Here is an 11651-nt window from a genome sequence, read left to right on the forward strand (position 1 = left end):
TCAAAGCTTCCTTGTGAAAATGGCTTGAGATCAGCTTCTCATCTCTTAAGTTCTGCTAGCATGGGCCACTGTAATACAAGCTGGCCAGAAACATCACTTTTTCCATGCAATAACTTACTACCCTAAAAAACCATATCCTTTTATGTAGGTTTGACAGAAGTGGCCTGTTTGCTGCTTGCATTATTAATGAAAACAGCAGGCAGGGAGTAAGTTACAAGAGCAACTTTATTTCTTCACAATCTGAATGACATCCTCATCTTCAAGAGTGTGGTCTTTGCCAACTTTCTGAGGGTTGTGTTTAACAGATGAACCCCAGACCAGTGCACTGAAAGAGGGATAAGAAAAATCAAATTAAGGCAGCGCAGAAGTATAATATGCAGACAGGAGAACAACAGCTATTTCTGTCACAAAGCTAATACAGAAAGCAATGTTTAAGAGCTATTTTTATTCTCCTCTAAGTACCTGGATGAGTGGTCTGTGTGAACAAGAGTTCAAGCAGATCAAAACAAAGTATGAAGTCATCCAAAATACTCTTGCATATAGGATAGTGGCCTATAATATTGCACCTAGTGTTGCTTTCAAATCCAGATAAAATAATTTTTGCTATAGAAGAAACTTGTCCAGGAAAGAGCATAGAAACATCAAATATAACTTCTGTAGTTGGTTTAATTGTAGGAAGATCTATTGCCTTCAACAGAAACTAAATCCTGTGTTCACTTCTACCTTCCTAAAGGATGGAAGAATACAGCATCAGGCAGATTACTTTGTTCTCCAGAAATTACTCTTCTACAATAGTACTTACTATTTAAAGTCTTTAATGAGATTTTTGTGGATCTTCATGCAAAAATCCTCCACCGTTGTTTTGCAGTAAGGTAGGACAACAGGAGAGGTGTAGTCTGGGAGCTGCCCTTTAGGTTTGGTGTAACTGTAAGACAGATGGAGCCCTCAGTCAATGCCAAAACCTCCTCTTCTCTTTCAAATCATGAAGTTTCATAGGTTATTTGCACCTTTGCCCAAGGTGCTTGTGCTGAGTTCCACTATTTCAGTGTGGATGATGGATACCCTGTAAATGGGCGTTCATGAGCTGAAAATGCATCTGGGTAGCCAAGGGCTGCAACAGGTTCTCCCTTGTTAACTGCAAAGGTCTATTACTAGTGAACTTTCTGTTGCTGCTTAAAAGATGACAAAACAGAAATAGTTGATGGGAAAGAGTACCAAGTCTCATGGTTGTGGCTTGTGTTTGTTTTTTTTTTGTGAGAAGCTCAACACGTATTAGGGAAAAAAGTGACAGTGTCAGTAGCCCATATACCAAGTAGAAAATCATTAATTAAAAGTTGTCATTCACCCATTCTTAAGTAATTCTTCAGTCTCAGCATTACACTTAACTGCACAGAATACAGCAACTGGGACTCACATTCGTACTAGCTTCAAATAGTCCCAAATTTTCTCCAGCAGATCATCAAAGTTCCAGCGATGATGAGCAGATATAGGTACACAGTGGGGTACTTTGTAAATGATATCTAGTTCCTCAATGGAGATTTGGTCAATTTTATTTAGGACATAAATGCACGGGATGTAAACCCTGCAAAGAGAAGGAAATAGTGTCACAGCAGCCTAGCAGCAGCACACTGCTGTCATCACTGAAAGAAAAAGCATCATTTTTGAACAGGACACTAAGGTGCCAAACAGTATCTGTTGCTATCACATTACTAGCTCAGCTGTGGAAAGCAAACCTGGAAGGCAATTCTTCTCTTTGGAATATAAATTGCAAGTGTGACAAACCCAGGGTCTCAACAGTACCTGTTTCCTTCAACAACATCAATTAGGTCATCAGCAGTGGCATCGCTGCGCAGCGTGACATCAGCGTTGTGGATTTTATACTCTGCTAAGATGCTCTTCACTGTTTCAGTATCCAGCTCGCTCTGAGGACACTGAACATACACAACATTAAGGAATGGAGAAGTTAATCGTCAGATCGAGTATTACAATTAACAATGCTGTCAATAAGCATAAAGGTTACTAGAAATAATAACTGCATTATATATTATTGGACTTAAATGTTTTTTTTTTCCCCTGTCCCAAGGCTAACTATGGCAAAATCACAGTCAAGTCCTAACAGCTTTATTAATGCCACTGATGGCTGCGATCAGACATTTCCGAAGTAATGTTTCCTGTCAGTTTGGGACCATTTTCAACAGAAACACGCATATCTACTAGTAGATAGAGATATCTACTATAGTTTTAATATCTATGGATATTTCTGTGTTTTTAACGTTTCAGTGTTAAAGGAAAATGAGGTGTAATCCATGCTGGAAGGCCAGCAGACCGCCTTCACCCATTTGTTTGGTTTGGTTAAAAAAAACTTCCAACTTACTGTGGCTGTAAGGTTAATGCCTCCTTTATCCTTTTTTTTAAAGCCGATATTGGGTGGCTTACTATTCAGACGTATTCCAAATCCCTCCAGTTCATTCTCAATGATTTTCTTGTGACCAAGGGGTTTCAGCACATCCAGAACAATCAGAATGAGATTACAGGTTCGAGCAACTAAAAATCAGAAAAAGCTAACCCTCAAAAAAGTATGCTCACACAGAGACAAAACAGCACAAAAGATGGCTCGGTGGACTGATGACAATATCAAACCCATTAATTCAGCCAGTTAATTTCTGATATTTAAAGTTCAGTCTAAGACTAAAGTTTGTAATGCTGGCCCAACAGCACTGACAGAAATATAGATCCTTGCACGGTGCTAGAATCACAGAAAAATCTTCCTTTCTACCTGTGTTCAGACTCAGAATGATGCCAAAAAGCTATGTAAAGAAGTCAAGAGAGAAGCCTGGTGTAATAAGGGATCACATCTGCTTTTAAAGTCGGTAGCAGTCATTCACCGCAGTGTCAACACAGCACAAATGCATAGTCATAACTGAAAACAGAGCAAAATGACAATGGCTATTGCTTCACATCAGGCAGCTCAATTCTAGCATAAATTACAGCTTTATAAAGATATCAGAGACAGTGATTCATCCCTTCATTCTCATAAGCCATACCAACTGAACCAGTAGTAGGGTGCTGTCTCCAAGCTCTAATATACTCACCTGCAATGACTTGCCGTCCTCTGCCTTTACCATCCTTGGCACCTTCAATAATTCCTGGCAGATCAAGTAGCTATTTGTTCAGAGAAAGAAAATTAACTCAGAAAAATATTTCTCTTGACAGAGAAAACAAATTGTACTTCTACCTTTCTTCTTAAGCTGCTGAGTCTACTGCAAATCTGAACAGAATAAAGCAAAGATGTTTCCGCTTGGATTCTTACGTATTGTATTATCCCTGGTGCCCTATTTGTAGACTGGAACAGATCATCTCAGAGTATGAGAACTACCACAGGAACTTTTCTCCAGAGAAAAGTGAAAAACGGGACAAAATTAGTACCTCATGGAAACATTTCCAGCACATTCTCCAGCACTTCTACGTATCACTTCTAACCTGCTAATGTCAAACTAGACTGTTCAGCCAAAATACCATTTATACCTACATACACAATCTTACCTTCACAGACATAAAAAGTTCTCACCTGTATCTTTGCTCCTTTGTATCTAATGACTCCAGGCACAGTAGTTAGTGTGGTGAATTCATATGCTGCCACTTCCGAGTACACACCAGCAAGATTACTTAGAAGAGTAGATTTTCCCACTGATGGAAAACCCACAAACCCAATCCGGGCATCACCCGTCTTTGCAACATCAAAACCTGCAAATAAAGAAGTAAAATTAAAAAAAAATAAGTATTTAAAGATGGACATTTTCTATCTTATAAGCTTCTAGATAGCGAGCGATCCTTCAATTAGTTTTAATATTGTCTTAGTGAGACTGGTAAGCTTCCCTGATAGGGGGATATGAGCAGGGACTAAAGACTTCATGATCTGCATTGCTTTTAGCACCTCATCTGCATGACACTCCACAACACATACACCTAATAAAGCATGGGCAACAGGGATTCCCAGTACCCTATACTTGACTTGAGTGCTGATGGAGCATTCACTTTAAGCACTGCAACCTACACCATTCGCACCTTTATATAAAGAAACAGGTAACTATTGCAAGATGCTTCTTCATGCAAAACCCCTAACACTTCTCCAAATACACGCCTACACCAGCCAAAACGCAGAAGCTCCCTCGTTTACTCTTCAACGAGGGATTCACCCCAAAGCCCCAGCCAGAGCCACGAGTGCCCCTCCTGCACCGGGCAGGACGCGACGGAGAGCAGGCGGCTGCTGCGATTAATTCCGCGGACAGCGACAGAGGCGGCCCGGAGCCCTCCGACTGCTTCCCGGCAGCGGCCGCCCAAGGACGCACCTTCCCCGGGGCCGCCGCCGCCGCCTCCCTTGGGGGTGATGAGCTCCCGGCGCAGCTTGGCCAGGCGGGCCTTCAGCAGCCCCAGGTGGTGCGCCGTGGCCTTGTTCTTCTGCGTCCGGGCCATCTGCAAGAGCAACCGAGCCCTCAGCGCCGGCACCGGCCCCGCCGTGCGGGAGCGGCCTCCCCGCGCCTCACGGCCCCGCCGCCCCCTCACGGAACGGCCCCGCTCCGGCCTTTGGCGTGCCCTGCCCCCGGCGCCGAGCGGGCAGAGGGCCGGGGCGTTACCTCCGCCTCGATCTCGGCGATTTTGGCCAGCGTGCCGCTCATGGCGGCGGCGGCGGCGGGTCCCGGTGCGGCCCGGGAGTCACCACAGCGGCGCCGCTCCTCAAGCCCCCGGCGGCAGCGCGCAGGCGCACCGCGACTTCTCGCCCTGACGGAGGGCAACTCTCGCGAGAGGACGGTGGGCGGGAAAGAGCCGGCGGCGCGTGCCGGCGGCACTGAGGCGGCTGGAGGCGATGCGGCGCCCCCTGGCGGCACCGCTGAGGCGGCCCCGGGAGCGGCAGAGCCGGCGGCTGGAGCCGTGTGAAGCCGGGGCTCCGGTACCCGAGTTCTGTCACGGCTCCCTTCGGTAGAGCCCTGGCCGGGCTAATTAAATACAGAACAGTTTGGTAGTTTGTTTTTAATGGCCCCTTCAAACGCTAGAGCCATACATCTTCAGCTTTGGACAGTACCACAGGAAGGCAACCAGTTGGATTTGGAATAAAGGATGATTGTACAATACGAGGAAATACATTTTAATAAGGTTGGAAGGAATTTAAAGTGTCTGATTTTTTTCCCTGTCATATTTTCTCTGCATTGGAATAATTTACGGAAACATTTTTTTTTTCTCCATATTCAGTAACCTTTCCAGGAAGGCTCTTCTAAAGCAATTTATGACAAAACCTGCTTTTATTCGATGCATCTAAATGTAAAACTGTACATGTTTTAACAAATAAATAAATTAAAATACTCTTCTAGGCCCTTACTATTGAAGTATTTATAATGACACTCTTGCAGAACCACCTGCTACATCTTCAGCCTGGATTCTGAGCACTGTAAATTTAAACCTTACCTCAGTTTTGGTTATAGAATTGTTAGAGATCATCAAGTCATCTCTAACATAAAGTAAAAAAGAAAAAAGGAGATAACTAGTTCAGTGGAAACTATGCAGCTGTTTGCTACTTTGTTTTTCCTCCTCACATCCCCTGCTTGTCTCCTCTGAATCCAAAAAGACATCTTTCATGTCACGAGCTCCGTTATGGCAGGAACTTTCATTAATATATGCTTATATAGAGCTTAGTAAAATAGAATCTCAAATAAAATGAGATTACTCTTCCTGGTAATGTTAGCTTAGCTAAGCTAGGGTAAATATAAATGCGCCTACCAATGTATATTTGTTCATGGTATTCTAATTATTCCTTGTGAACAATATCAGTTTTCAACATCTGACATAGTAGGTTTGGTCCTGGTGTAGGTTTTCTCCTTCTTACCTCAGATGGAATTAGACTTGTTTAAGCTTCAGCTGAGTTGAGCCATAAAATCACTTCACAAGATTGCAGTCCCGTCTAGTAACAGGAAAAACAGTGAGAAAAATGCAAATTCTGAGTGCTTAGTCAGGCCACCTCTATTTTTGCAGTATGTGTTGGCTGACTTCGGAACTTGATGCTAGCAACAGTAATAGCTGTTTTTACAAACTAACTCTAAATCCCATATACTGTGTCTAACTAAATTATTTTTCCAAGTGTTTGATGAATGAATAGAGATGTCAGTAAATAGCATCCTTAAGATAATACTGCTTAGTATACAGTCTTAAATCCTTTTTTTTTCCAGATAGTTACTCAAGCAAAGGTTCTGTAAGGATCTAAAGCACTTAGAAACTTCTTTTAGTGTTGACTATTCTCCTTAGTGACCAGAAGGGAGTACAAGTTTAATTAATAGAGATAATTTGCCTTATTATTTTTCCAGCTAAATGAACACCTTCTAATTGGTTTGAATATTTGAAGTAGTTCATATTAGTTTATAACAGAACCCTCTATTAAACTTCAGAAAGGCTTATCCAGTTGAGATTGGATACTGCTTGTGAAGAATTATTTTATTTACTCTGATGGCTGGTGTGAATTTTTTGTTATAGGGTATTTTATATTCTATGGCACTCTGGAGAACAGGGTGGTTATGGACATGGGGAGTTAGATGTGACAACTGGAAAAGTGACTGAAACGTGTCCTCTGAAGACCACAGTCCAAAAATGGAGTTCAAATTACAAAAGCATATTACAAATAAAAACAAAATAAAACAAAACTCAGTCAGAGAAGGAAAAAAAATCAAGGAAAATATTTGTAGGAAATGGGATATAATGTCAGAAGAGGACAAAGCTCCCAAAGGAACGTAAGAGAAAATGAAAGGAGCTACAAGAGACTGAGATCTACTTGTAAGGTTAATTGAGATTTACAGTGGGCACTGACGGAAGAAGGAGTGTGTAAATTGCCATTTTTTCTTTTTAATTGACAGAATTCCATTTAGGAAATCTAGATGAAGTGAAAGAGGGTATCTATTTCCAAAGGTTGTACATTGTACTACAGCTGTGAAATCAAACGCTTAGGTGTTCACCTGCCTACTGTGTTAGGCAACACAGGATAAAGGTTCAAATTTGCAGTGAAAAAAAGCAATGATCAAGTAGTTACATGGATTACTAACAGATAAACTAGAAGTGTATAGCATAAGCAGTTCTCTCTCTCACTTCTAATAAAGTAAAGAAAGCAAGATACTACAGGGTGTTTAGAAATTTCAGGAAAACTACATCTGAAAAGAAGGCTGTCTCAAGAAACATGACACTATATGGAATCAGCAATTGAGAAAAACTAGGAATTTGTGTTTCATCAAGCTACAATGACAGGAATGTGACCAAAATGGCACATACCTGGTTAGCAAGATCTGAAAGATGGAGCACTGTAGTAAAAACAGGTTTCAGAGATCCTTATTCAATACACAAAGTCCTGCTGACTCAAGAATTTTGAAAAGTCATTTCCTCTACTTCTGTTTAAGTTTTATTTTTTTGCACAACAGGAATGTGCACTTGCCACAAAATGATTGAAACTTTAATGTTTCCATAGCGCTACCCTGCAAGTATGGTAACTGTAGATCACTTAAATAGGAGAGCTAAGTAGTAAATCTCTTTAGTGTGTTTTCTGTCAAACTACCAATTTTAAATAAGCTTCTTCAGTATGGGCCAAATTCTGACGTTCTTTCTGGAGCAGCTATTATCTTAGCTTGGTTAAGAGTTTGACTTATGTGAGATACAAAACAAATGTGTTATCTTAATGTGGCTTGCAGGTCTTTTATTGCAAAATACATGATAAAAAACAGAGTATTAAATTGATGTTTATAACTTCCATGTAGCGTATGCTTCGTTAAAATCACAGATTTTATTTTGAGTGATAAAGATTACTTTAAAATCAGGTATTTTAGGGTGTGTTTTTTTTCTTTTTTCTTATTTCTATTTTGAAAAATAACTTCAGAGTCAAAATACTTGGAGATAGAATGTCTATTCACAGCAAGAAACTCCTTTTGGCTTAAGAGCCACTCTGGTTTTGGTAATTCACCTTGTGACAGAAGCTGTAGAATATACTGGGTAACAGCTGCGCTAATGCTACATGTGTGTTTGGACTTGTGAGGGACTGCATTTCTAGCTTAGTGCTGGGGATAATACGCATTTTCTGGAGGATTTAAAAAGTGGGAGGGAGGTGGCAGGGAGGAAATTTAATCGTGATTGCAGGTGAAACAAGGCTCTTGAAATTTCATATCCTTTCAGAAATTATCACCAGTCCGGTGAAAAATAATCTGCATCAAATGATAACCTTGACCTAAGGACTTATGATTTTAAGAATTACGGGTAAAGGACTGTAACCAACCTGCCAGGGTTCCTTCATGAGAAAGGGTGACTGGCAGGTAAGGCATATCTATTAATTTTAAGGCTTTTTTTTTTTTCCTTCCATTTTGCAATTTCACTCAATTATGGTGTTGGTGTTTTTTTTTTTTCTTTTTCTTTCTCTCCTTTTTCGTTTGTTTGTTTTTAATGAATTGTACTTTGGTTTGAGAATTGGCCACTAATTAACACTATTATTGTACTTCAGAGAAGATCTGGTGGTGCTGAAGAGGAGATGAACCTTTACAAGCTGGTGATAATGAACTGGAGGAATGAGACTCTGAGAACCCTCTGTCAGAAGGTAAGATTTTGAGATCTGAGGGCGCGGGGGGGAGGGGGGGGGCGGGGGAGGGGGGGAGGGAGGAAGTCTTGAATGGAACTATAACATTGCCTGCCTGAGGGGAAGGGTCTTTGGAAGTTGACACAATTTACATTTTAATTGAATCTTGAAATTCAATAGACAAAATTATTTATATTTTGAGTATAGTAAGAAATACAGATGTATCAGTTCCTAGTTGATGTCCTGGATTAACTTTTTAATGCCAGCGTACTTGGTATTTCTGAAGAAGTCCTCCTCAGAACAGCACAGTAGCTTAGCTGTTAGTCCGTAAATACCAAACATTCACTACTTGCATTGCTTATTTAGGATCGCATTGTACTGTATGTTTTACATGAGAAAGTTGTCTACCATGTTTCCTTAGCTAGATATGGATGCCTAATTCATGGGGAGTCGATTCGATGGAGCAGGAAGCCGAGATTGTATTCCCATTTTGACCAGATCCTTAGCGTAGCAATCTTGTTTTGAATGGCTCAGGTTGCTTTGGTTCCAGACAGTCTAGAGTAAGTTAAGATGGGCAGAGTGAAAAAACGAGGGGAACAAAAGGGAGATTAAGTAGCAAAGGTTGGCTTCAAAGCCTGCTTTAAATCAGTTTAACAACAAAAAGTTCTGTAGTTTAGCGTCAACTCCCCAGACTTTGTCATGGACCTCCAGGCAACAGATGGGCTAAACAACACGAGTGCAGTGAGGAGATAGAGCAAAAAGAAGAAAGGCAAAGGGTGTGATTTCCCCTTCTTTTAATATCTCTCACTGCATACTTTTCATAGCATCATATACCTCCCTACTAGACGTTGCTGTAGTTTTTGTGAGAATACTAGGTATTTTTAAGCAAGAGAGTTGTTTGCTTTTAAAGGAGAGAGCTGACAATTACTAACCTGTGTCTGGATTGCAGAGGAAACTGTGCTGCCTCCAAGTCTCGAATCCTTGCTGCTAGGGTTAGCATTCTCATGGGATGATTCCCAATAAAAAATGGAGTGAGTTTCAAAAACTAAATTTAAGTAACAACCAACCTAACAAGTAATGAATGCTGAATTAATTGCTTGTTAGATCGGTCTCAGTTAATTAAAATTCCAGTGAAAGCTCAGAAAAAATGACAGCTACTCACTGAAATTTGCAAGTATGCCATGAAAAGCTTAATGTTACAGATTTCTGTTCTCTGCTAATATTGCAAATGACGTGAAATGGTGACTAACCTTACAGAATATCCTAATACAGACTATTTGGAGAAAAAAGAACCAGTAGCTAGATCTACAGATTCATGATCTGAGCATGTTCAAGAAATAAGTATGTCTCATGTCTAATTAACATATACCCAAGTAGATTTGAATAGATTCAACTGTAATACAGTCTTTCTGTAGCTCCCTATATTTGCAGTTCCAAATTACTTTAAGGTCTGAGCTTCTGAGTAAGGCCAGTAGCAATTGATCTGCTGTGAAGTGAGCAATGTACACTGTACAATCCCAAATGGCACACACATGTTCAGAGCAAAAGAGAATTTTTACTACTATTGAGATACCAATCAAAGTGCTTCAGCAGGGACCAAACAGCTGCAAAACATTTAGGGACAGCTCAGGAATTCCCATGAGCCGAAGTGAGGCAGGAAATAGTGAGAAGCTGAATAAAGTAGCTGAGGAAAATGCCTTTATTTAAAAGAGAGAGGAATTCAGAAGTTCAACAGGTCCAAGTGCAGAAGATGTGAGAGTAAATAGATCAGGAATCATCCAAAAAGGGGAGGGAAATCTTTACACCGAAAATGTAAATTTTTTTATTCATTTAAAAGTCTTCCATCTGGAACTTGGTCTTTGAGACATTAACTATTAGTTCAGATGATGAATGAATCCAAGGGTAGTCACACCTGTACACTTGCATAGCTAAGTATGGGGAAATGACACTTAGTCATCACATTACATTTAGGGAATTTCATCCTCCAAATCTCTTTGTACAGGTGATCCAAATTTTGTCATAGTTCTGCACGAATTGTATGCTTATTCGTAAACAGAGGGAATCTGGCTATGTTGTAACAAGCACTAATTGAATGACTGCATCGACAGGCTCGTGTCCTGGGACAGGATAAGCTGGGGACCAGACAAAGTTGGCTCAAGTGGGCCTCTAAATGCATTGGCGAAGCCGTGGAGGTGGCGGAGAGTGGTGCCATAGGAGCAGAACTGAAGTGAGAGATCCAGCCTTACTGTTTGAGGGGGCAAGGAGCTAAGGTAAAGGCTGTGCTGGTCACCTTGTGATCTCCCTGGGAGCGCTAAGTGCTGCGGGTCATCTTTACCGAGAGCCCAGCAGCGTGCTCAGGGGACGAGCTCCCGGCGTGCTAATCCGGCATTCCGAAGGGGAGCAGGAATGGGGCGCTTGCCGAGAAACATGCGTGCTTGGGGGGGAAGTACGTAGCATTTACCTAAAGCAGCAGGCAGGGCGTGTCGGACGGTGCTTTTTAAACAGGAGGGCTGGGAGCTGAAACCAGAACATTCCCTGGCAACTGGAGAAAGTTCTGAGGAAAGTGCAGTGTGAGCGGCAGGACCCCCTCCCCCTGCCTAGAGAGGAGACAAAGAACAGGCAAGGAGGGAACTGAAATAGGAAGCAGGAACCATGTCAGGAGACTGGGGACTAAAAGAAAGCAAATTAATAAGCCAGTATGAACCGCTGGGGGGAAAGGCACACAACTGACTGAAGCCACTAGGAAAGATAAGCAAATTCCAGATTCTTTAACTGCTGCAAGTGTGCGCACATGCAGCCTGGCTAGTGTGTTTAAATATAATCCTTTTCTTCACCACAGCAAGTACAACTCTTGGTTTATGGCACACTAACAGACTAACAGGATGGGAGCACTGCATTATACATGTAATAGAGTGCGTGTTCATCAACATCGCTACCACTCGAACAACCTCAGATTTCCCAAAATACACGTTCATATCAGGGCGCGTGCATACGTAATGCAGTAATAAAAAGCTACCGGCAGTATTCTGCCTGCGGTGTAGTCAGCTTCCAGCAGAAGCAA

The 11651-nt window shown here is 41.5% G+C and overlaps 1 protein-coding gene across 1 annotated transcript; it reads right to left on the minus strand.

Annotated features, from left to right (window-relative positions):
- Positions 1-207: 207 nt before the first annotated feature.
- DRG1 (developmentally regulated GTP binding protein 1) lies at positions 208-4798 on the minus strand. Its single transcript, XM_080560101.1, has 9 exons — positions 4635-4798; positions 4350-4473; positions 3569-3744; positions 3093-3162; positions 2375-2544; positions 1801-1931; positions 1415-1582; positions 803-925; positions 208-325 (listed from the first exon to the last, which is right to left on the minus strand). The coding sequence occupies exons 1-9, from the start codon at positions 4674-4676 to the stop codon at positions 226-228; spliced, it is 1104 nt and encodes a 367-aa protein (XP_080416227.1). The 5' UTR covers positions 4677-4798; the 3' UTR covers positions 208-225.
- Between the last annotated feature and the right edge of the window lie 6853 nt (positions 4799-11651).

Source organism: Anser brachyrhynchus (genome assembly GCF_964034855.1).
Source record: "Anser brachyrhynchus genome assembly, chromosome: 17".
NCBI lineage: Eukaryota > Metazoa > Chordata > Aves > Anseriformes > Anatidae > Anser > Anser brachyrhynchus.

What these genes read in the sequence shown, in the direction of transcription:
- DRG1 (XM_080560101.1), bottom strand. Translation starts at nt 4,676, where the DNA reads ATGAGCGGCACGCTGGCCAAAATCGCCGAGATCGAGGCGGAG. An exon ending in CGGCGGCGGCCCCGGGGAAG is followed by an intron (nt 3,745 to 4,349) that starts GTGCGTCCTTGG and finishes CTTTATTTGCAG; the next exon opens with GTTTTGATGTTGCAAAGACG. An exon ending in AGGACGGCAAGTCATTGCAG is followed by an intron (nt 2,545 to 3,092) that starts GTGAGTATATTA and finishes TCTGATTTTTAG; the next exon opens with TTGCTCGAACCTGTAATCTC.